Genomic DNA, 26670 nt, shown 5'->3' with positions numbered 1-26670 from the left:
AGGGCACAATCCCTGGTAGAACCGAGCAGCTCTCCCCCTCTCTCGCCTAGGACTCCATTGTGGCTCAATCCGTGGCTCTCTCACTTCCTCTCCCTCCCAGGCTGGACAATGTGGGGGGCAGCGGGGGTGAAATTTGTAGGCCAGCTCTTATCCCCGGAAGCAGAGTTACTCAGCTTTAACGAGATAAGGGAGAGACATACTGTACCCAATACGGCCAGCTTCCACTACACGCAACTGCGACACGCATTCAAAGCCCAATTCGGCTCCTTCAGCCTGACAGTGAAATTCTCCAAACTAGAGACTCTGATGAGTACCCCGGACCTCCCTAAGCCACTCACTCAGTGCTATGCTCTCCTACAAGAGCAAAAGTCCAGACCGTTTGATAGAGCCTGTGAACGCTGGAGACAGGATATCCCTGACCTGTCAGATGATGACTGGAGGGAGGTCGAACTGTCCTACTTCACATCTGTAGTGAGTGCGAGGGACTTCCTGATCCAATCTAAATTCCTTCATCGAGTATACTTCACCCCTGCTAGACTATTCCGCATGGGAGCAATGCCCAATGATCTTTGCTTTCGCTGTCAGGCTGAAGTCGGATCCTTCCTGCATTGTGTCTGGTCCTGCCCTAGGGTTCATGTCTTCTGGTCCGAAGTGCTGGAGTTCCTAAATGTACACTTTGATTTCCCACGATTACTGTCTCCCTCTGTGTGTCTCCTCGGTATCATAAATGAAGTCATCAATGGCCACTATGACAAAATCTTCTTTAGGTTTGTATTATACTACGCCCGAAAAGTGGTGGTGATGACCTGGAAGGACCAGGAGCCCCCTCCATTAAAAAGATGGATATTACTTATTAACAGCGTCATTCCCCACTACCGGTCCCTGTATGTCAACAGGAAGTGTCCCCAGAAGTTTGACCGCATCTGGTCCAGATGGTGCGAGACTCCCCATACAGCCTTATAATCACATGTGATATATACTCCTCTCCATGATGAAGGAGACTGAGCGTGCTGGTGTGTGTGTGTGTGTGTGTGTGACTCCCCATACTGCCTTATAATCACATGTGATATATACTCCTCTCCATGATGACGGAGACTGAGCGTGCTGGTGTGTGTGTGTGTGTGTGACTGATTGTCCCTGTGTCAATAGTTATTTGTGTTGTATCAAGATGTCTGGTTACAATATCTGCTGTCACTTATCGCGGTATATCCCTTAGTTAATATTGGAACGCAATAAGATCCTGTTCATTACCACGGATGCTATTCAATAATTCTGTATTGTGGGGAAGAAAGTATGTAACAGACAATCTTGTTCTTTGGTTTGTTTATTGCAATTGTTAAAAAAAAATTTTTCCAAAAAAATTTGAAAAAATAAATACTTTTAAAAAAAATTGTGTTGTATCTGTGTTCCAGGCACGATAAACTAGGAATATCATATAAGATTCTTTGTAGACAAGTTTCTGGAGTTATTCTATTGCATGAAATTATATTTCTGTTGACATTGCTATTGCAACTTAAGAAGCTTTACATGTGATCTTCCTCATGTCAAGTCAGTGGCAAATTGTTTTATTCCTTTGCAGACCTTGTTGTTTTTATTAAATATTTTTTTAGAACCTGCTGAGCTTTCAAATTGTATAAAAACACCTTTCTGTAGGTGATTATATTGCAAATTGGTACAAAAAAGCCTCACAAAACTCCACACTAAACTAGACTGAAGATGGAGCTTTGACTTAGTAAGGAGAGTGTTAAATTTTATGGCATTTTTGCTGACAAATAGAGGGAATCGGTGGGTTTATAGGCTGTGGGCAGAAGAAACAACTGGCCACTGTACACTCACCGGCCACTTAATTAGGTACACCTGTCCAAGTGCTCGTTAACACTTAATTTCTAATCAGCCAATCACATGGCGGCAACTCAGTGCATTTAGGCATGTAGACATGGTCAAGACAATCTCTTGCAGTTCAAACCGAACATCAGAAAGGTGATTTGAGTGCCTTTGAACGTGGCATGGTTGTTGGTGCCGGAAGGGCTGGTCTGAGTATTTCAGAAACTGCTGATCTACTGGGATTTTCACGCACAACCCTCTCTAGGGTTTACAGAGAATGGTCCGAAAAAGAAAAAACATCCAGTGAGCGGCAGTTCTGTGGGCGGAAATGCCTTGTTGAGGTCAGAGGAGAATGGGCAGACTGGTTCGAGCTGATAGAAAGGCAACAGTGACTCAAATCGCCACCCGTTACAACCAAGGTAGGCAGAACACCGGGTGACACTCCTTTCAGCTAAGAACAGGAAACTGAGGCTACAATTTGCACAAACTCATCGAAATTGGACAGTAGAAGATTGGAAAAACGTTGCCTGGTCTGATGAGTCTCGATTTCTGCTGCGACATTCGGATGGTAGGGTCAGAATTTGGCGTCAACAACATAAAAGCATGGATCCATCCTGCCCTGTATCAACGTTTCAGGCTGGTGGTGGTTTCATGGTGTGGGGAATATTTTCTTGGCACACTTTGGGCCCCTTGGTACCAATTGAGCATCGTTGCAACGCCACAGCCTACCTGAGTATTGTTGCTGACCATGTCCATCCCTTTATGAGCACAATGTACCCAACATCTGATATGCGCCATGTCATAAAGCTGGAATCATCTCAGACTGGTTTCTTGAACATGACAATGAGTTCACTGTACTCAAATGGCCTCCACAGTCACCAGATCTCAATCCAATAGAGCATCTTTGGGATGTGGTGGAACGGGAGATTCGCATCATGGATGTGCAGCCGACAAATCTGCGGCAACTGTGTGATGCCATCATGTCAATATGGACCAATATCTCTGAGGAATGCTTCCAGCACCTTGTTGAATCTATGCCACGAAGAATTGAGGCAGTTCTGAAGGCAAAAGGGGGTCCAACCCGTTACTAGCATGGTGTACCTAATAAAGTGGCTGGTGAGTGTAGATATTATATTTTTTTTTTTTTTTTTTATCTTGTAAAATAATTCATTACAAAATAATCTGTACAAGACAGGATGCAATCAATACGAAGAAATTCTTTCCATAAATTCATTCGGAGGATATACCTCTTTACGGTGTCCTTTGTCTTTAGATATTTGGTGTACAAAGACAATTCCCAATTGAGACTCAAAAATACTGCTGATTTGTGTAAACTTATCACAATAAGTGCCTGATAGATTCGTTCATCATTACTACTGGGGTTTCCTTATTCATGGGTTTCGAGGGACCCCATTTTCATACTGTCCTATAGTTGGTGTCCCAACAGTTTAACCTATCTGTATTCTGTGAGTTAGTTGGCACTACCCCCTTAATCTATTATTTTGTATATATACTTGTTGGGATCCCCTTTTGCTTTTTACATTTTCTTTTTTAGAAGACATGAGCTCGGTTAAGTATGTAAAAGCACTTCCCAATTTTTATGATGTTTATATTCTTTTCTCTCAGGAAGCTGAATGGCCCAACCTGGGAGATAAGAAGAGGATGATCAGTTCAGGTAGGCAATTCAAGAGTTCACTAAAGTGCAATGTCATGTAACTTGGTTTGGTAAGATCAATATGTATTGCATTTCTTTTCATTCTCTTACAGGAAATCCGTTCGAATACCTAGTGGAAACTCTTGTTTGCAGTCCGGATAAAACTTTTTTCAATATTTCTAAATTGCAGGGCACAGAATATGGTAAGTAGTGAACTGCCTACATAACCTATATGTGTACTTGGGGATGGCGATATTACACAAAACAGCTGTAACTTTTTATTTGCACTTTTTGAACTCTAAAAGGGTTCCGTTCTCTAATTTGTTACAAGAAAACCATTGTTTAGTTGTAGGTTGTTTAAAAATAATTAACCTCACTTTTGGAGGCCTTTTTCTGTTACCATTTCATGCTGATGTTGTGCTTTATTTTCTGTTGGTCACCTTGGCTTGGGTGTTTTTGTCTTGGTGTACATTGAAGGTCTATAGGTCAATACATTTTTACTGAAGAATATTCAGTAATACAAGGTACCGATAACAAGCAAATCAAGAAATTATAATAAAAATGGGCCGCAATGAATAGCAGTCCATTACAGAAATGAAAAAAAAACTATTCACTAGCCATATCAAGGTCATATTTAACAATAATGAAAATAAATTCCAATTAAACTATAAGCACAGATTCAACTAGACAAAGGACAAGACAAAGTGGGAGAAGGTAGGTAGGGCGACCAACACTGGTATCTGGTCTAAGAATTAAAGTGGGAAAACTAAAGGAGGGATCCTGTGGATTGCCTAAGTTGCAGAAGAGCCAGAATTCCTAATGTTTCAAGGGGTTCCCAGTGGACTAGAACACGGTTAACCTGTCATAATAGTATGTTTTTAATCCCTTCATTGTAAAAATATGATTAACTGCTGCACATGGTTATTCTGTTATGCAGATGCCTTGCCTTACTGCATCAGAGTGGTGCTGGAAACTGTGGTGCGTAACTGCGATGGTGTCCTGGTAAAGGAAGATGATGCCATGAAAGTGTTGAAGTGGAATACGAACTGTGAATGCCAAGAAATTCCCTTCCTACCTGCTCGTGTTGTCTTGCAGGACTTTACGTGAGTATTTTATGGTATTTCCTGTTAGCTAGGATACAAAGTGACTTCTGTATATAATGTACTCTGTTAACCTTTACGTATGTACAGTACACTAAAGAGAGGATAGTAGATATTTTTAATTTTCAAATTTTCCTCGGGTTGCGATTTGGAGGGCTTCGGAATTGATGGATGCAGACTGCAAAATTTAAAACGGTCACAGCATGCAAAACATGCAAAGCTGAATTTCATTGGTGACAGATTCTAATAGGCACTGCTAAGTACATTCCATAACTCTTACAATCAGACCTTAGCTGCCCTGCATCTAAGGGCAACGTTCTTTGGGCAATTAGCATAACACTCTGCCCAGCCAGTGCCCCAGGAAGCCCGGAGACTCATTAGCATATTTTTATGGAGCTAAAGAGCATTGCCTGGGTGACAATCTACCACCATTAAATCTGGTGGTTGATGTCCTTTTAAGTATTTTGACACAATCTTTTTTTAATTTTACCTGGTCTTTGTTAAACAGCTATCATTAATATCATCATTTTTTTATTTTAGTGGTATTCCTGCCATGGTTGATTTTGCTGCAATGAGAGATGTGATGAAGAAACTTGACAGAGATCCAAAACTGGTGAACCCAGCCTGTCCAACAGACCTCATCGTTGACCATTCTTTACAACTAGATTTTACGAAATGGTATATTGTTTTCAATGTGAATAAATAATCTGTGCATGTACTTGTATTTGGGCACTAAAACACTTATTCAGTGTTAAGGATGTGTGGGTTTTTTTTTCCCCATTTCTCAATGGCATATTTTTAACACAATTTTAACACATATTTTTCAAACAAATGTTGAGCGTTCCGTAAATGGGTTTTATTTAGAAATCCATATATACTGTATAGAAAACAAATATTGTATGAATACCTTAGGTCAGTGGTGGCATGGGTGCCAGAGGTGGCAGTCACAGCCCTCTATGTGGACACCCGTGCCTTTACCCCAGCATAGTGTTTGCCAGACTCAAGGCCTGCTCTTTAGTTCCAGGAAGCACATGATATGCAGAGCTCAGCCTTTTTTAATGGTATTTATTTATGTATATTTTATTAGCTAATGCTCTTCCTGGTATAATCTAATGTCAAAGAATATAATTTCTGTATTTGTAGATGACCTCTGGAATCAACTAAGAGGTGGAAGTTGAACTCTTAGGCTGAGAATTAGCAAATCAGATTTAGTGAAGATAAATGTAGGGTCACTTGGGCCCTGGAAGCAAAATGTAAAATTGTATACGAAAGATGTTTTCTTACTAAAAATACTTTTCCTTATTGATGGGATTGGTGTAAGGATGATCAGAGTGCCTGAACACTTGGGCCCATTGCTTGTAGGTAAAAGAATGAAGGGATCACATCTGATATTGATACAGCAGTTTATTCTGATACAGAAAAGGCATTTTCTATTTATATGGAACAGTTGGCATCCATCTCATTGAGATTTTTTCCTTTCTGTAGGTTTTTAGGTTGGACTTTATAGACCTTTCTTTCTGTGTGTGTCAGAAGAGAAAGAAAAGAGTCTTTTGTAGTGTTTTATGCAGGGAGACATCATAGTTGCTAGTTTCTAGATTTTGACTGAGTGTACATTATTAAAAGCATTATACAGGTCATAGAATGGCAGCTTTAGTGGTATTCTACATATCCTGAAAAGTAATTCAAACTGTAATATTAGTAATTCCGGAAGTTTGGTAACTTGTCTCATGTATATGGAAGCATATTATTCACATGAATCTTTCTCACAGCAGTGCGGCACAGACTGGTTCTACTGCATCCTCAATTGATTCACCCAGGCAATCATCCAAGCTCCCACCAGCTAAACCAGCAAGCACCAAATCCCACTGTAGAGGTCAAAGTAGCTGCAAGGGAGCCTGTGATTCTGGATCAACAAGTCAGAGCTCTCGAGAACAGATTGAAAACACCCCAATGTTATGTCCTTTCCATTTGCAACCTATTCCGGAGTAAGACCTAGCATATTATACTAAATTGCAGTTCATTTTGTTTAATTTAATAATGCATTTTGTCTTTTAAAGACCATATTTCAATTCAGAACTTATGCTTCTTTAATTTTTAGACCAGAAGCTGCACTGAAAAGCCTAGAGTTAGAATTTAACCGGAATAAGGAAAGGCTTCAGTTTTTTAAGGTGAGGACTGTCTATATTTTATATTTCTGCAGTTGCAATACAGACAAGTCAATGAGGCACTCCTATCAGTGATTGGCTATTTCTATAAACACACTGATATATAGCGACCTGTCAGTCACTTTAAGGAACACACTACTGACTTCACAGCATAAAATAGTAGAGATTTGTAGAAAAAAGCTTAAAAAATACAAGCTTAACTGAATTTTTTTCCACAAAACTATATATTAGCTCACTGAGCTCTTCTTGCTCAATAATATAGATTTACATTCTGCCAGCATATTATACTGCATTTTCATGCTGATAGTTTTGCTTAAAAATTATGATCAACCTTCTATTTCTTTCAGCCATTTTGATAAGATAAGAGTTTTTAAAGTTTTTTTTTTTTTTTCTTTTTTTTTGCTCACAGCAATGTACTAGTATTTGGGGACCATATGCCAATATTTAACTACAGATACATACAGCTTCCACTACTTTCCTCTGCAGGGGTTGTATGAAATGCTACACAATGCTATGCAGGAACCTTGAGAGACAGAGACCTCTGAGAGGCTGAAGAGAAATCTTGAGGGAGAAGTGAGCAAGACAGTGGTTGTGTGTGACTCGACTCTGCTACATGATTAGTCACACTCTCTTAGGTAGTAGGGGGAAGCTGGATCCTCACCCCTCCCTTACAGATTCTCTTCAGTTGAGTTAAGTGTCGGCATCATTGAATAAGGTGGGATAGCTTGACTGCATAGTGCAGCTCCAGCCTCAGGGACTGTAATAGAGGACATCTAATCTCTTTGATAGAGGCATCAGTGGACCATGTATAAAGACATCTAACAGGTACTGTGTGTGGTATGTGAGAGGGTTACCTGGTGACAGGTTCTCTTTAAGGTGGAATGTATGTGCTGCATTTTTCCATTAAGTCAAAGTGGGGGTGTACGCAGCATCTCCCATCTTCGCCAACCTAGGTATACAGCCTATTATGGGGCATAGGGAATTCTCTGTCAACTTGTTGCCAGCACTGAGCCTCTGCATACCAACATTGGCCTGATGTGCTGGACTGGAGGCATGTACGCGGGTAAATGTAGCTGATTATTTGTAGCCCACCTGCAGCCAATAGTACAAAAATTTATGAAGACGAACAAACACTTTAATACTATTAAAGGGATTTTATAAAGTGAATTTTTTATTTTGATTAATACTATAAAATTTAAACTTCTAGGAGAACTAGAACAGAACTGGGACCTAACACAGCAGAATGTTTTTGTTTGCTTTTTCCCAGTGGTGTTCAAAGGCTTTTAAGAATGTCACAGTGATTCCTCCAGAAACTGGAACTGTGCATCAAGTGAATTTGGAATACCTGTCGAGATTAGTTATGGAGAAAGAAGGCTACTTGTATCCAGACAGTGTGCTTGGTACTGATTCTCACACCACCATGGTGAATGGTCTTGGAATCTTAGGTTTAGGTGAGTTAAATTTGTTGAGTGATCATTATACTGCATATCATGTATAATTAATTAAATAAATATATTTATGTTTAAATGTTTGAAAAAAAAATATATATTTATACAGGCGGTCCCCTACTTAAGAACACTTGACTTGCATACAACCCCTAGTTACAAACGGACCCCTGGATATTTGTAATTTATTGTACTTTAGTCCTAGGCTACAATAAACAGCTATAACAGTTATCAAATGTGTCTGTAATGAAGCTTTAGTGTTAATATTGATTCTTTTGACAACCCAACAATTTTAAAATCCAATTGTCACAGAGACCAAAGAAGTTCTGTCTGGGATTACAAGGATAAATTATACAGTTCCGACTTACATACAAATTCAACTTATGAACAAACCTAAAGACCCTATCTTGTATGTAACCCGGGGACTGCATATATATATATATATATTATTATTAATATTATATTTTTTTTTAAAAAATTAGTACAGACCATAAGTTTGGACACGCCTTCTCATTCAAGGATTTTCCTGTATTTTCATGACTATAAAAATTGTAGATTCACACTGAAGGCATCAAAACTATGAATTAACACACAGAATGATATACTTAAAGGCGTTTTCCCACAAAGATAAGTTAGGCCCTATGCACAGGGCCTAACTTGCTGATCAGTGGGGGTCTCAGTGCTGAGACCCCTGCAGATCGTGAGAACGAGTGGTCCGACTGACCGTTCTGCTGCATTAATCAGAGTTAATCGTTAATTGACGGTCGGTCGGGCCAACCCCCCACTGATCAGCAGGGGTTTTCCCACTGTCTTCATGGGGAAACCACTTTAACAAAAAAGTGTGGAACAATTGAAAATATGTCTTATATTCTAGGTTCATCAAAGTAGCCTCTGTTTGCTTTGATTACTGCTTTGCACGCTCTTTTTATTCTTTTGAGCTTCAAGGTGTAGTCACCTGCAATGGTTTTCATATCACAGGTGTGTCCTTTCAGGTTTAATAAGTGGGATTTATTGCCTTATAAATGGGGTTGGGACCATCAGCTGTGTTGTGCATTAGTCAGGTGGATAGACAGCTGATAGTCCTATTGAATAGACTGTTAGTTGCTTTTTTCTAGTCATAATACAAATGCTAAGTAAAGAAAAATGAGTGGCCATCATTACTTAAACAAATGAAAGCCAGTCAGTCCGACAATTGGGAAAAATTTTGGGACAATGACCCCAAACACACCTCCAGGCTGTGTAAGGGCTATTTGACCAAAAAGGAGAGTGATGGGGTGTTACGCCAGATGACCTGATCTCCACAAGTGCTAAGCACCTCTGGGAACTCTTTCAAGACTGTTGGAAGACCATTTCAGGTGACTACCTCTTTGAAACTCATCAAAGAGAATGCCAAGAGTGTGCAAATCTGTAATCAAAGCAAAAGGTGGCTACTTTGAAGAACCTAGAATATAAGACCTATATCTTGAGACTTTAGTATATAATTCCACATCTGTATATGTGTGTGTGTAATATATGTGTGTATATGTGTATGTATATGTGTATATGTGTATGTATATGTGTGTATATATGTGTATGTGTATGTATATATATGTCATTTGTCTTGTGTCGTTACTGATATTAATGTGGCACATGTCCGTTTTTTCAATTATGTTAGAGCCGTTGGCTTGGTCAGTTGTGATCCCCACAGTGTAGAGTGTGGAGTCAAAGAACATTTCATAATTTTGTATGGCTTTACTGCTTTCCATCATATAGGACAATGACTAGCCTTGGCTCTTTATTCCAATGTCATGTATCTTTTATTATATTCTATAATTATTCTTTTTTTAAGGTTTCGGAGGCATAGAATCAGAGGCAGCTATGTTGGGCATACCTATCTCATTAAATCTACCAGAAGTTGTTGGATGTGAGGTGACTGGCTCTGTATCTCAACTTTCTACTTCCATAGATGTGGTTTTAAGCATCACTAAGGTAAGAACTAAATTTGGTCAGAATTTGCTCACACCTAAACCATTAAGATTAACTGTTGTCAGGACGATCTGGGATAATAAACAACCCACAGGTCCTTATGGACTGATGATTTAGTGTGACAAATTGCCCTTTAGCTAGTTCCTCTGTGCCTGTAAAAAAAAAAAAAAAAATTACCTCTTCTAGAGATGGTGCTCCCCATGCCTGTGCAGTAGTTCAGGGACTAGTACACCCTGACTTCATTGCGCAAGTGCCTTTGTGACTGCTCTGGCGGAGCTATAAACCATACCTTTAAAAGTTTTTTTTTTTTTTTTGTTCACTGTTAATAGCGGGGACAGAGGGACTACTTAAAGGGGTATTTGAGATACTAAACCATTGATCTATAAGGACCTGTGGATGGTTTAGAGCAGTGATTTTCAACCTTTTTTGAGCCGCGGCACACTTTTTATACTTAGAAAATCCTGGGGCACACCACCAACCAAAATAGCACAAAATGACACTAAAACAGTCATATTATACATATAGTTAATAATATAGATTCTAAACCTGGGCCTGTTTCGATAAACACAAAAGGGATATCCTGGCAGGAATGGTGGAAAGACGCACACAAAGCTCTTCCTCAACAGTTCTCAGTTTCTCCCTGTTTTTAGTATATGGTGCTGATTATTATGTGGCTCATATACTGCAAAATAAAGGGGTACAATGAGAAGTACTATGAGCCATGAGGCCAGAGTACAAGTGCCAGCTCGCATACTCAGCATATGAGTATTGTACTCCAGCCTATAATTTCTCATTTTACATTTCTCATTGTTATATGCAGTATACTGCTGGAATACTAAAAGTACCAGCTCATATGCTGAGTATTCTGCCAACAGTTCATATACTCAGGCAAAAGCTCATATAGTCAGAATTATTGGTGGGCATTAACTTGGCAGCGGGCAAACGTCTCTCTGCTCTCAGGATGATGCGCCGGCCTCGGTGACGTCATTTTGTCGCGCAAGGTTCAAAGCTTGCGCATGTGTTATTGTACATGTCTCCTACATTGTAAAAAGCCGTGACTGCGCATCGCTGCGCATTGCCGGGAAACAAAACACAGGGGGCACCATAGTTTGGGGAACTTTCCCCGCGGCACACTAGTTGAAAATCACTAGTTTAGAGTCTTAAATTGCCCTGTCAGGTGTCCTTTAACTACTCTATTGTTAGCTACACCTTTTATTTTCTTTGAGAAGACTGGATCATCGAAGAGTGTTTACTTCAGTTTATTTATTTTTTGTTCCATTTAATGCACTCTACCCAGTGCAAAGGTACAATCAGGTGGCCCTCTGTGGGATGTATATGCGGCTGCAAATTTGCAGTGGGCCTCTGTTTGTTTAAAAAAAAAAAAAAAAAAAAAATGGCACAGCCCACTGATTACATGGAATGTACTTAAGATGGCGTCAGTCATGTGACCCTGGTATTCAGCCAGCTTTATCCAGGTATATCGCACAGGTGAATACTTGTTTACAGATGAGCAGAACATATATAGAATTACTACAGCATCTGTAATCTGTCAGTGTGAAGAAGCAGTTTTCATATTCTTCTTCCTGTCTCTCCTCTCCTCTATGCAAATTGCCTTATAATCTCCATGAGACAGGCGGTGTCATGATATGCATGTCATTTCATTGCACTCTTCTTATGTCTGGTTACACTGCTGCTAACCAGGAGTCACATGATGACGATGTTGGAGAAAATGTGTGTGATACAGTGAATAGTCAAATCCTGGTCATTCTATCTACAGAGCAAGATGGGTTACAAATCGGTACAAGACACTTAGAACAGAATTTTATTACAAAACTTCAGTATTTCCTATAATTTAAATCTATTTATTCAACAATAAAGAATTATAAAGTTAAAAACCCAATTAACAAATATTTTCTTTAGTCCTTCAGAGTAAACTCTTTCCTTTTTTTTTTGCAGCACTTAAGACAAGCTGATTTGTCTGGGAGATTTGTGGAATTCTTTGGAGAAGGGGTATCTCAGCTTTCAGTTGTCGACCGTACCACAATAGCCAACATGTGTCCAGAGTATGGTGCCACAGTGGCCTTCTTTCCAGTGGACCAAGTAACTCTTAGCCACCTAAAACAAACTGGTAAGTATTCTTGACTCATCGGCTGGTACAATTTCTAACAGTAATGTTTGTTTTTTTTGTATTTAAAAAAAAAAACAACCATATAGATTGTAAGCTTTTGAAACCATTTTTTTTCATCTGGCCATAAACTGCACAGTCACAAATTGTGGCTCTAGAAAAAACATAGTATAGAACCCTGTAGGTGACTGTTGCAAAGTAATCCCACCATATAACTGCCATTCTATTGTCTGGTCTAGTGCCAATTGCAGGATTTAGTGATTTAATATGTAAATATTTTTCAAGAACCTACAATCCCTAAAAAAAAAAAATTATCTAATAATCATCTCCTTCTCTTTACTAATTTATGCCAGGCGTTGATGAACAAAGACTAAGAGTATTTGAAGCCTACATGAAAGCTGTAAAATTGCTTAAAGAAGAAAATAGTACAACAATACCAAGATATTCCAAGGTAATATTTAAGAGATGGAAGACCACGGTGCTGATAGGCTACATTTGAAAGTAAAGGCCATGTACTCTGGTATGACAACTCTCAAATTAAGGCTGCTCTAAAATATAACCTCAAACTCTATTCAAAAGATATTGGAGATCACATTCCCAATACACCGTTAAACTACAAAAATATATCACAAAGCACACACTGTTTTAGTTAGGAAGCTTAGTAAACCTTGCCAAAGCTTAGGACGTGTTGTTGGTTTGTACAGTATAGTGGCAGCTTCAATTGAGATTAGACTAATAATGAAGAGGATATGAAAGTGCATTGTATGCACTAGTCCAATTGATTTATAACTACATCTTACACTGTGACTAGAAATAAACATGCTGTGGATGTTTTATTGGACTATGTACTAAGACGTTTTGTAGTGTAGCTGAAAGTTGCGTGACGGATGCTTATGAGCTAATGGAATATTCATGAGAAGTGAGCTGGTCTTGTATTGTTAGAGGGGTGGAAACATTCAAAGAGAACCTGTCCGGCAAATTAACCACCCAAAACTAAATACGTTTTCATAAACAGCCATTAGACAGCATTGCCCCTATCCCTACATTGTCCCTCTATGTGCCTGTAAATGTAAACAATAAGGTCCTAAAGCTGTATGCAAATGACCGAAGAGAGGTCCAATGAGTCATTATCATATTCAGTTGTCCAGCTTATTCATGAGTGGGAGGCACAGCCACACCCCCCAGTGTTTGACTGACAGCCTGTGTAATGGCTGCTTTATGTGCTTGTTAGTGGCCACGCCCCCTGCAGCCTGTGTGTGTATGAGATACTACTATACACATGACTGACAGCCTGTATAATGATGTTACACTCCTGGTGCTGGCTCCTCTATGTGCTTCCTGGTCCTGGCGCCCCCTGCAGTCTGTGTGTGTATGAGATACTCCTATACACATGCTGCATCCTGAAGCAGTTGTAACAGCCTGACATTACTCCTATACACTACTTGTGTAGCTGATGTCTGTGTATCTCCAAAAATTACTAGCGATGGTTTACTATACATTACATATAGACATTATCAAGGGGAGGGGGAACAGGGGTGACATCACTTTCTCTCTCCATGTGCCCAACCTCATTTACATAATAAAGACAAATATGATTTTAGAATGATTAATGTCTGAATTTAACTAGATAAAGGCTGGAATAGAATCCTTGTGAGCTGCTCTAGCAGGTAGCAGGCAAAATTAGAGACCTAATGACAGGTGTCCTTTTAAGGGCTACATCTGTCTGGTACATTGCACAGATATGTATCTGACAAATGGCGCAATATGTAATTTGTGCACATGTGCCTTATATTGTTATTCTTCCATTTTTATTTAGGTTTTGGAAATTAATTTAAACACCATTGTCCCATATGTCAGTGGTCCCAAAAGACCCCAAGACAGAGTATCAGTAACTGATATGAAGAAGGATTTTGAAACTTGTTTAAATGAAAAGGTGAGTTGGAGAAAATTTAAGGATGGAATCCAATCTGCTGGTTTTGGGAGAGGATTAATAGGTAATAAATAAATCATTTTAAAGAAGAATGTTTTCCATGGTCTTTAGGGCACATTCACATGGCCGTCTGCGGGGACGTACATGCGGCCGCAAATTTGCGGCCGCATGTACGTCCCCATAGACAGCAATAGCGGTGCAGATACGGGCCGCACACCGCAAAAAGATAGAGCATGCTCTATGTTTCGGCGTGTGTGCGGCCGTGCGCCGCTATTCTCTATGGAGGGAGGAGGGGTCGCGGTATGCTCGCACGGCGGGCATACCGCTGTGTGAATGTACCCTTAGGATTGGTCGTTGTTTATAGAGGTTGAGTATCTGACACTTGGGCTCTGCACCAGTTGAAAGACTACAGCACAGTGTAGTTAGTCTATTTTGGGCAGCTTGGTACACTGTGTAGAGGCCCGACGGTACTATTGCAACTTGGTTCTTGTTTCTCAAACAATGAAAAGTAATTTTATATGTAATGCCCAGACAAAGAAACCCTGCACTTAACTCTGTGCATGTCTAATTAATGATCAGACTAGTTCTGCTATTGCTTTGATGCTACATCACTTTTTTCAAATGACACACAATAGGTCTTATTGGAATTATTTTATACACATATAGAACTATGGTATCAACAAGTAAATACATTCTAATACTTTTCTTTCTAATTGAGCTGTATATAAAAGCTTTATATAAAAAGTACTGCATTTTGAACATAAAATTCATTGTATTATATTGGTAATTTGTGAGTATTTCTTTCTTGCCACTTAGGTGGGCTCAAGAGGATTTCATATTCCAGCAGAAAGGCAGAAATTGGAGGTTTCTGTTACTTATAAAAGTTCGGAGTACATGTTGTCACATGGTTCTGTGCTTATTGCTGCCGTGATCAGCTGTACAAACAACTGTAACCCTTCTGTCATGCTAACTGCAGGTAATACCAGCAGACTTTGGGTGCATCATTTTAGTATATGTTAAGTGCGAATGTAGCTGTGGTCTCCTATGAACTTGAGGACAATAGGGTCACTTTCTGTGGTGCAATAGCCTAATTTTTTTTTTTTTATTTATAGTAGCGGCTGCATTTCCCACCCTAGGGTTATACTTGAGTCAATGGGGCACATTTACTTAGAAAGCCAAAAACTTCACTAAAAGTGTGTTTTCCGTGTATAATACTTGAGGCGACAGTTTTATTAAGAATATGCATCAGAAATCATGAATCTGTCACTTCCCAGCACTGGCCTGACAGTTCACCAACGTTTTTGTGGTGCACCTTTTAACATAGGGCGGATGACAGAATCTGCACATTAAATACGGCACTTGGTCCGAATCAGTCGGATCGACTGCTGGCAACCCCCCAATTTGTGTCGCAGCTGCGCCACAAAAGGGTTGTGTGCGCAAACACTTCTTAAATACCTGTGAAAGCCGATTTTCCCCTACAAGAACGTGCAAAGTCTGGAAAAGGTGCGACACAAAGCCTCAATATGCTTTACCAGGTTTTTGTGTTAAAATTAGATACCTCGGCTAATACTTATGTCTGCTTATAAAGTGCAACTTCAAGGTACCGCATATACTCAAGTATAATTTATATGTTCTAGTATGGTATATTGATAGGAACTGTTTTGATATGAAAGCCCATTCCAGCTACTTTTTTTTTAATTTATTTTTTATTAAGATTTGTGAAAGAGAAAAAGAAACAACCAAAACAGTTACATGGTAGTAGGAGAGGCCATCCAAACTTCTTTTCTGTAAAAGAGTCTAGGAAAGGGAAGATGCGCGTTAAAGATGGCAGACTTTGCATAGTAATGTTTACTAAGTTTCATGCATTCACAAGGTTTATGTTAAAAAAAAAATCCTATTCTAGTCACTCTTTTTCATAGGTCTCTTGGCGAAAAAGGCTGTAGAAGCTGGACTTAAGGTGAAGCCGTACATAAGGACAAGCTTATCGCCCGGAAGTGGAACAGTTACACATTACCTCACTGCCAGTGGAGTGCTGCCTTTCTTAAACCAACTGGGGTAAGTGCAAGATGTTACTGTAAGTTATGGATTTGAGGGATTTCCCTTTTAACTACATTTACTAAACACAGCCTTGAGGAACATTCGGAGGCATAAATACTGCATTCCCCTGTTGGCAGAGCTTCAGACCTTCCTTAATGTGAAATGCCAGTCCTGGAGAGAGTGTGATTTGATACCTGTTCTCATGTGGAAATTACAGATCAACCATTCATTATTTACGCTCCTTTTTATCCAGGTTTGACATTTTTGGGTATGGATGTTCAAGATGTGTTAGCAATACCAATCCTTTACCTGAGGAAATTGTCACTGCTATTAAAGAGGTATACTGATACAAATTACCTTTTACTTGTCTGTTTAATACGTTCAAATCCAATATATTAATGGTGTTTCCTTTTTTTCAGGGGGATCTGGTGGCATGTGGTGTTTTCTCTGGAAACAAGCATTTCGAGGGCAGTAGGTGTAGTTGTGTCCGTGCCAATTACCTGGCTTCCCCACCTCTTGTTGTTGCCTATGCATTGGCAGGCACAGTGAACATTGACCTGCAAACCGATGCTCTGGGTAAGTATTAATTATATACCTTGAAATGTTTCATTGCTGTAACAATAGTTATTCAGATTAGTGCTAAAAAACAAATGTAATGTACAAGTAACCTTTCCATAATGATGAAATCTGAAACTATGGAGAAGACTCAGAAATACGTTTTTATTTTAGGCTGCCCTAAAGTTGGCTCACTCTGAATAAAGGGCAGATATAATATATAAAATGCCATACTGTGCACCAGAAAAAATGTGGTCAAGTAATATTTTACTCAATCATATTTAAGTTTACCTCCCTATACACTTTCACTAAAAGTGACAGATCTAGAGGGATCTATTGAAACATAACTTCTAATGATTTTGCTTGATAAAAGGAAGATCAAAAAGGACTAAAAATCACTTGTGTAGATATGTTACTTTCTGCAGAAAGAAAACATCTGGTCTCTGGTATAGTACTGATTATAGAAGTTACTCAATGATTCTAGTGCATTCGTTCATCTCAACCACTACATGTTCCTTGATCACCCAGCTGTTGCAATGACTGGATTATAACAACCAGGCAGTAACCTCCCTTGTCCGCACTGATTCTAGTGCCCCCAAGTGATTGTTTACATAAATTCTCCTCCCTTCCATGAGCTCAGCAACTCAACAATTAAATCCGGGACAGTCACACCCGGACAACAGGCCCCTTCTCCGCATCAGACACTGCCCTACCTTACTTCTGGACAACACCGGAGAGGAGGACCAAAGGGTAAGAGAAATGCACCGCACATTTAACTCTTCCAATGCTGGGAAGAGGAAATGCAATGCAAAATAGTCCTGTGCTGGATTTTGTGGTCCACCCATTTATATATATATTTTGGCAAACACTTGTGTTAAGGAAGAGGGCCACAGGGTAAAGTTCCATAACAAAAGGAATGGTCTCCAAATGGAGAGAGAAAAGATGAATTTGGTAATACTTAAAGGAAACCTACCACTTAAAAGTGGTAGGTTTAGACACATATACATGGCACCAGCTCAGGGTGAGCTGGTGCCAGAGCATATTTTTGTTAGGGGAACAAAGCCCCTATCGCCGTTTTATAAGTTATATTAACTTATAACTCGGCGCACCGCACTTGGGCACGGCGCACCATGCGCGTGCCCGTGCATGCGCCGGATTCTAACGTGCTGGAGAGCCGGGGGAAACAGGCCGTGCTAAGTTGCGCAGGCGCGCGTGTGCCGGAGAGATCGGTGACGTCACCGGCTCTCCAGCACTTTAGAATCCGGCACGCGCATGGTGCGCCGTGCCCAAGTGTGGTGCGCCGAGTTATAAGTTAATATAACTTATAAACCGGCGATAGGGGCTTTGTTCCCCTAACAAAAATATGCTCTGGCACCAGCTCACCCTGAGCTGGTGCCATGTATATGTGTCTAAACCTACCACTTTTAAGTGGTAGGTTTCCTTTAACAAGGATAATACTGTTGTTGCAGATTAATGAGCTGGCTACAGTGTTCTCCAGCAGACACTAGATCATTTTACCCTCCTGATTCAAGAGAGGAAACCTTTTCAGTCTCAAAGGGATCTGAAAAAATTTAAAGAGAAAGGTGCCTATTCTGTTCTGACCCAGAAGCGGACCAATCTGAGGTGTCCACATCTGAAGGGGTGGTAGTACAGGAGGAGAGGGGCCCAAACGGCAAATTTTTGTAGAGTAGAAAAATAAGGGAGAGGAGGTACCTATAAATTTATTAATCTCACTGACCGGAGATGAGATGCATTTTCTTAAGAAAGGACTTTCCCACTGTTAGGTTCCGCTCCTTCTGCTGGGTTAAGAATCTCCATTTATTTGCCCACAAGCTTAAATGGCTGAAATTCTTGAAGCACCATGAACGTAGGACGTTTGGAGATACAGTATGGCTTGCAGGTTCTTTTGGAGGAACTCGAGAGACCAATGGGTGCTGGCCCATTCACGGACCTCAAATCCAAAAGCACTAAGATACCCCAATTAGGTGATTCTGCCCATATTCATCTTTTTATAGATTGAGTGACCGCAGAACTTTGAGGCCTTGACATCCCCCTACGTCCTTCCATTGTGTGCCGTGGGTAGCAAATGTTTTTTTTGGAATGCTGTGTTTTTTGGCTGCCATGCATAACGCCTTTTTGTAAGACCAAACAATTCATTTGTTTCATCAGTCCACAGGACCTTCTTCCGAAATGACACTGGTTTGTCCAAATGTGCGTTTGCATACCTCAGGCAACTCTGTTTGTGGCGCGCTTGCAGAAACGGCTTCTTTCGCATCAGTCTCCCATACAGCTTCTCCTTGTGCAAAGTGCGCTGTATTGTTGACCGATGTTGAACAATCTTTTTTTTCAGATGATTTGAGAGTAGTTTTGAGGAGCCCATGATGCCTCCTCAGAGGAGATTCAAATAGGAGAACAACTTGCAAGTGGCCACCGTAAATACCTTTTCTCATGATTGGATACACCTGGCTATGAAGTTCAAAGCTCAATGAGGTTACCAAACCAATTTAGTGCTTTAGTAAGTCAGTAAAAAGTAGTTAGGAGTATTCAAATCAAGCAAATGATAAGGGTACCCATACTTTTGCACCTGTCAAATTTAGTTTTAATGCATATTGCACATTTTCTGTAAGTACAATAAACCTCATTTCAATCCTGAAATATTACTGTGTCCATCAGTTATTAGATATATAAAACTGAAATGGCTGTCGCAAAAAAACGAAATTTTGATAACTAAAAATAATTAATATTAATAGGGATGCCAAAACTTTTTCATAGGACTGTACAGGCGGTCCCCTACTTAAGAACACTCGACTTGCATACGACCCCTAGTTACAAACAGACCTCTGGATATTGGTAATTTATTGTACTTTAGTCCTAGGCTACAATGATCAGCTGTAACAGTTATCATAGGCCTCTTCAATGAAGCTTTATTGTTAATCCTGGTTCTAATGAAAAACCCAACATTTTTAAAATCCAATCGTCACAGAGACCAAAAAAGTTCTGGCTGGGATTACAATGATAAAATATACAGTTCCGACTTACATACAAATTCAACTTAAGAACAAACCTCCAGACCCTATCTTGTATGTAACCCGGGGACTGCCTGTACATCTAACTTCAAAGTTGATTTTCTTGATGATGCCACCAAGCTGGGTCATGAAAGAAAAATGATTTTTAAGCTGTTCAACTGCTTGCCAACATACTGGTAGTGGTTTATTAGGCCAATTTCTGATGACAGGTTCCCTTTTAAGTGTATAGGAAGGTGAATAATAATTTATTTGAATATGAATCGGTAAGTTATTAGTTGACCAAATTTTGTTGGTGTACAGTGTGGCATTGTAAAGTTTCCTTGTCAAGCGAGGTATAGGAAGCGAATAAAGCCGTAAATACTGGCATTCTCCATTAGAAAATCTTCTTCATTGTAATTGCTTTCTTATTAACTGGTCACATCAAACAATGTATATCTTATTGCCTGTCTCCACTCTAATAATAATAATAATAATGCAATAATCTGTCCAACATCTTAAAGTTTGATTTGTGCATTTTTTAATTTTAGGGTTTAATTCTCGGGGCGAGAAGGTCTTCCTTAGGGACATTTGGCCAACCCGGGAAGAGGTTTTACAAGTAGAAGAGAATCTCATCATACCGTCCATGTTTAAAGAGCTGAAAATAAAGATAGAGGTACAAAATACATCATAACTTTTCCCAACCACTAGAGAGAGTTCTGTACACATATACTGATGAATTTAGCTGATGTGTTTTTTGGGTTTTTTTTTTGGTTTTTTTTTTATTTGCTAATAGCATTTACTGACTATTATTTTTTTTTTTTTTTGTAAAGAAGCAAAATACAAGGTGGAACTTATTGGACTCACCAGAAAGCACTTTATTCCCTTGGGATCTTAGATCCACGTATATCAGAAGTCCTCCCTTTTTCAGCAGGCTGGTATGTAAAACTCCTATTTATGCATATTTAATCTCTATCCAAAAATGTATATCTCTGCACAAGGATAAATATTCAAAATTCCATCATCTTATTTCCATAAGCATTGTAATCAAATTGTGTATGTTTATCCATGTGTGTAAAAACATATTTAACACCTTCGCGTTGTCCCGCTATTAGTGTTCAGCACCATACTAGTACGGTGCTGAGCCGATGCCAGTTCGGCACTGCATCGGAGCTTAGCTGGCATCGGGAGTCGCAGTAATCTACCGCTGACATCCCGAGTAACACCCGGGGTCAGAGAGAGCTCCATTCACGGGTGTTAACCCCTTAAATGCAGTGGTCGCACACGTTCTCACACTTAAAAAGATGAGAGAAGTGTGTAATTGACATCACAACTATGTGAAAAAAAATTGAGAAAATCATATTGTCTGATTTTTAAAGAATATATTTGCTAATTATCATGGAAAATAAGTATGTGGTCAATAATAAAAGTTCATCTCAATACTTTGTTATATATCCTTTGTTGGTCAAAAACGTTTCTGTCCTCACAAGGTTGGCACACTGTTGCTGGTATGTTGGCCCATTCCTCCATGCAGATCTTGTATAGAGCAGCGATGTTCTGGGGCTGTCGCTGGGCATCACGAAATTTCAACTCCCTATAAAGGTTTCCAATGGGGTTGAGACCAGGAGACTGGCGAGGCCACTCCAGGACCTTGAAACGCTGCTTCTGAAGCCACTCCTTTGTTGTCCTGGTGGTGTGCTTGGGATTGTCATGATGAAAGACCCAGGCACGTTTCATCTTCAGTGCCCTTGCTGATGGAAGGAGGTTTGCACTCAAAATCTCATGATACATAGCCCCATTAATTTTTTCTATGTTCACGGATCAGTCGTCCTTGTCCCTTTGCATAGAAACGGCTCCTCCTCATGTGGTTGCCACCCCTATGCTTCAAAGTAGGTCTGGTGTTCTTTTGATGCAACTCGGCATTCTCTCTCCTCCACACATGTTTGTTACATTGGTCCCATCTTTCTGCAGGTCATTCAATAAGGAACCCCTGTGTGGATCTGGGATTTTTGCTCACCGTTCTTGTGATCATTTTGACCCCACGGGGTTAGATTTTGCATAGAGCCCCTAATCTAGGGAGATTATTTATGGTCTTGTATTTCTTCAATTTCCTAATTATTGCTCCCACAGTTGATTTCTTCACACAAAGCTGCTGCCAATTGCAGATTCAGTCTTCTCCGTCTGGTGCAAGTCTACAATTTTGTTTCTGTTGTCCTTCGACAGCTCCTTGGTCTTCGCCATAGTAGAGTTTGGAGTGTGACTGTTTGAGGTTGTGAAGGTGTCTCTTATACTGATAACAACTTCAAACAGGAGCCATTACTACAGGTAATGAATGTAGGACAGAGAAGGCTCTTAAAGAAGAAGTTACAGGTCTGAGAGACAGAAATCTTGCTTGTTTTGTAGGTGACCAAATGCTTATTCTCAATCATAATTTGCAAATAAATTCTTTAAAAACCAGACTGGATTTGTTTTCACAATTTGAGGTCTACCTATGATTCCAATTACATCCCTCACATAGTTTTAAGTGGGAGCATTTGCACAATTGGTGGCTGACTAAATATTTTTGTCATGTAAATGCATGAGATCAGTAACCAGCACCTGTTGTTTTGCATGGTTTAAACGTGAGACACTGGGTGCTGGTTACCAGTTGCATTCGTGTTTGTAAACACAATGCAGATGCCCACATGTAGCTGCACCCTTAGGACTTCTGACTTTGACTCACAATAATTGATGACAATAACTGGAGTGGTTGAACACACAATACAGGTGTTTGTGTTTCCACTATACCTTACATGCGTATAGTTGCTGGAAACAATTGCACCTGTTGTGTGTGTTCAACCACTCCTGATTTTGGCTCACAATAACTGATGCAAATAACTTAAGACCTAACTGAGATGTGAGCTGGGCCTTACTTTGTTTACACTATTTCCAGTTTTATCAAAAATAGAATCTTTACGAAGACGATCTGTTATTTTCCTTTGGTTTTGATCTACAAGTGGTGGAAGCCAAATTATCTTTGAGACTGAGGACACACCAATCATAATTGCCAGTGGTTACTGCAGCAGAATCCCTTGTGTCTTTCTCTTTTGTAACACTTTCCAGTGGCCTCATAGCATTTGAATAAATCGTCTCTACTTGCAGTGGGTTTAAAATCCATTGCAATGCAAAGGTTAGACTCTTTCCCCCTGCTGTAGCAATTTTTTTTTGCAGATGGAAGCTGTGTATCCAGCAGGAAGCTGTATTACATGTCTTTCCTTCAAATTTGGCTTTTGGAGTGAGGAAATGGAAACTCAAAAAAAATAAAATAAAAGGAAAGGGCTTAGTCCTAAAAAAGGTTTTAGCATTTTTTTAACATATTTCATATGAATAATTGTTAAATGGATTTTAAACACTTTTTCTTTTCTCTATTGAATCATTTTTTTTCCCATTCTGCTTAATTTAGGACAAGGTTCCAGCACCTCCACCTGCAATTGAACGTGCTCATGTACTGCTTTATTTAGGGGATTCAGTCACTACTGACCACATTTCACCTGCTGGAAGCATCTCTCGTACTAGTCCTGCTGCCAAGTACCTAATTCAGAGAAAGTATGTTTTACTAAGTAAACATTTTATGTAATCCTGCCCATGTCCAAATCGGCTACTTTCATTTTTTTGTAAATTTTTGTTGTATCTTTCTTTTCTTTTTATCCCATGTAGCTTAGCCCCAAGAGAGTTTAATTCATACGGGGCTCGTAGAGGTAATGATGCTGTGATGACCAGAGGAACTTTTGCAAACATGAAACTTTTCAACAAACTGGTTGGAAAACCGGGGCCAAAAACCATCCATTTTCCATCAGGCAAGATGGTGAGTTCTAAAATATCATTGGGAATGTTTATGTCCATTGACCTGTGCCATCCTTCTGGCAATGTTGTACAGCAAAAGATGCATTGGATTTAAGGGGTTGTCCACTTTCAGCAAATAATTGATATGGTTTGTGTAATGGAAAGTTATACAATTTTCCAATATACTTTCAGTATCAATTCCTAATGGTTTTCTAGATCTCTGCTTGCTGTCCTGCTATAGAAAGTGTCAATGTTTGCTTCCAGTGGAAAGAAATCTGTCCATGGTCTGATGGACATGAAGCCTTTATATCACATGGCCCTGATTACTCTCTGTGATAACGGCTTGTGCACCTGTGTCCATCACATGACCACTGGAAGAAAACAAACTCTTTTGGACAGCAAGCAGAGATAAAAAAAAAAAACCTGAGGAATTGATACAAAGTATATTGGGAAAATTGTATAACATTTCATTAGACAAACTATGTCAATTATTTTTTGAAAGTGGGCAACCCCTTAGGGCTCATTCACATGGCCGTCTGCGGGGACGTACATGGGGCCGCAAATTTGCGGCCGCATGTACGTCCCCATAGACGGCAATAGCGGCATGGCGGGGATAAGGTGCCACACACCGCAAAAAGATACGGCGGGCATACCGCTTGAGAATGTACCCTTAAAGTGACTTGGTTTCGGAATATTTTCTGAATTCTTATTTTTTCCCCTAGATGGATGTATTTGAAGCAGCGGAGTTATATCAGAAATGTGATTTCCCACTTATTATTTTAGCTGGTAAAAAATATGGATCAGGAAACTCAAGAGACTGGGCAGCTAAGGGACCATTCCTGCTGGTATGTTTTGCTTTTTCTTCAGCATGACGATTATGTATGGTCATAAGTGACAAAAATTACACCCTCTTTGAATTTTACGAATTTAGAATAATATCTTTAAGGCTTAAAATTCAGTGATAATTACCTTAGAAGACCAGAAACATAAAAACAGATTTTGCAGCGTCATCATCTAATTACCAAAAATAATTCAGGAGACGTTTTTGATGGAAAAAACTATTTTAAAGAAACCCTTTCATAAGCCCTCATGCACGTGGGCTTCATGGTAGCCATTGTTTTAGTTACTAGCACAGTCCCCATTCACTTTTATGGACTCATTCTCACAACTGTATCCATTGCCCCGTACATGAGCTAACTACCCTGACTACCCGGCCTTCAAATAATAGATCATCTTTGGTAAAGATCGGAGATATTTAAAATCTCTAATAAATAATTGAATGTCAGAAATGAATTTACTGAAATTTTTTGTACCAGCTGACTCTTAATGGTTTACTGTACACAAAACATTTACCATATGATATCTTATCACCATCTGCCAACAGGGTGTCCGAGCTGTGATAGCGGAAAGTTATGAGAAGATTCATAAGGATCATTTAGTGGGCATAGGCATTGCTCCTCTTCAGTTTTTACCTGGAGAAAATGCTGAATCCCTTAGCCTATCAGGAAAAGAGCAGTATTCTATATCTATTCCTGACAAGCTGGTTCCAGGAGAAAGTCTGGAAGTCAAGGTAAGATTTATCATTAACTGCTGGACGCAAAATGTGTTTCCAAAAGAGTAGTCACAAATTGGCTTCCTGGTGTTTCCTCGAGTGCCCATTAGATGCACATGTCAATTCTGAAATGGGCTCCTTATGCTTCAGAATGCAATCCCTTAGGCTACATACATACATACATACATACATACATACATACGTATATAAATATATGTATATAAATATATGTATATATATGTATGAATATATGAATGACCTGGGCGTAACACTCATTCAGTTGGAGAGGCGGAGGGATGAGCACTGCTCAACCCTCCCCTCTCCATAGGGACCCTGACACTCTAGCATGCTCTTTCTTTTTCCCGGCGATGATAGGGTGGCATACATGTCACACCGGGCCCCATAGTCGTCTATGGGGATATATATCCGCCGCAAATTGTGCGCCCCAAATAATGTCCCCATACGGTTTGTGTGCAATGGGCCTTAGTTTAAAGAGAACCTGTCATCCTAAAAAAAAAGGAGCTGCTTACCAAAGTGTTGGAACCTTCCTATAAAGCTAGCAAACACTGCACTGCCATACCCTCAGAACGTCGGACCAAGCTTACAGTGGTGCGGCTTATTCATGGGGGTTGGAGGGCTGGCGCATGAAGCCACGCAGTCCCAGTCAGCCTATGACGTGGGAGGGGTGGTCTGGGGATGAAGGAGGAGAGGGGAGCGCCTCTGACTGTCCCCACATGAATACGCAGGACCGCTGTAAGCTCAGACCAGCGTTCTGAGGATATGGCAGGTTCCGATTAAAGCTAGCAGTTTAACACTGCTGCTAACGGGGTAGCGCTGACTACCAAAAGATAAAAAGGGTAATTCAATTAAGTCCCAGTGGCCCCTAAATTGTCCTACTGGAAACTGCATCTCATGCAGCAAAATTTAAGCTTCCATATGGTTACATTGACTGACTGAATAATAGAAAAAATGTCTTTTATATCTTTTACTGTGCAAATGTTGCAAGTACAGATGAAATAGGCGCAACTCCTGGTTCACGGCCAGGAATTGTGCTCATTTCCTCCATTACGCTACCTCCATGCTAAGTGGGCGTGAAGGGGACTGCAGATGGCAGCGGAGTTGGGCAGGTAGGGTGTAATTCTGTGCAAGCTCACACCTGGCATAGAAGTGCCCTGCCGAATTCCAGCTGCCTGTCCAGATTTACTAAATCTGGCGTATGATAAATGTGCTCCATAGTGGACTACTGTATAGGCAATGTTGCCCTCTAGAGAAATCCCTTTACAGATATTTGTGATGTTACTTAAGGGGAACCTCTCACCAGATGTTACCCCATCCAACTACTATGACCCTCAAGTTTGGGTATGAAATGTCCTTTCCAGAATTCCAGTTTTCCTATTAGATCTCTCCGAACTATTTATTTAAAAAAAAAAAAAAAAAACTCATGCAAAATCATATGAAAAAGAGCCGAGAAAAGCTTGAGACGCTGCAATTTGA

The 26670-nt window shown here is 39.9% G+C and overlaps 1 protein-coding gene across 4 annotated transcripts in view; it reads left to right on the top strand.

The window, feature by feature from the left end:
• IREB2 (iron responsive element binding protein 2) overlaps positions 1–26670 on the top strand; it is a 36852-nt gene that overhangs the window by 8484 nt on the left and 1698 nt on the right. For 2 of the 4 annotated variants that reach the window (XM_072147711.1, XM_072147713.1), the window contains exons 2-22: positions 3451–3499; positions 3592–3681; positions 4416–4581; positions 5119–5256; positions 6348–6563; positions 6677–6746; positions 8011–8194; positions 10017–10156; positions 12110–12281; positions 12632–12729; positions 14095–14211; positions 15025–15184; positions 16128–16263; positions 16499–16583; positions 16665–16821; positions 20354–20478; positions 20636–20740; positions 23245–23387; positions 23499–23646; positions 24347–24469; positions 25009–25194. In XM_072147711.1, coding sequence (XP_072003812.1) covers positions 3451–3499; positions 3592–3681; positions 4416–4581; positions 5119–5256; positions 6348–6563; positions 6677–6746; positions 8011–8194; positions 10017–10156; positions 12110–12281; positions 12632–12729; positions 14095–14211; positions 15025–15184; positions 16128–16263; positions 16499–16583; positions 16665–16821; positions 20354–20478; positions 20636–20740; positions 23245–23387; positions 23499–23646; positions 24347–24469; positions 25009–25194 — 2808 coding nt within the window. Of the gene's footprint in view, positions 1–1412; positions 1549–3450; positions 3500–3591; positions 3682–4415; positions 4582–5118; positions 5257–6347; positions 6564–6676; positions 6747–8010; positions 8195–10016; positions 10157–12109; positions 12282–12631; positions 12730–14094; positions 14212–15024; positions 15185–16127; positions 16264–16498; positions 16584–16664; positions 16822–20353; positions 20479–20635; positions 20741–23244; positions 23388–23498; positions 23647–24346; positions 24470–25008; positions 25195–26670 lie in introns of all 4 variants that reach the window. The other 2 variants (XM_072147714.1, XM_072147712.1) reach the window with 2 other exon arrangements.

Source organism: Engystomops pustulosus, chromosome 4, assembly GCF_040894005.1.
Source record: "Engystomops pustulosus chromosome 4, aEngPut4.maternal, whole genome shotgun sequence".
Taxonomy (NCBI): domain Eukaryota; kingdom Metazoa; phylum Chordata; class Amphibia; order Anura; family Leptodactylidae; genus Engystomops; species Engystomops pustulosus.
The sequence above is the reverse complement of the archived record's forward strand: the minus strand, read 5'-3'. Positions and strand labels throughout refer to the sequence as shown.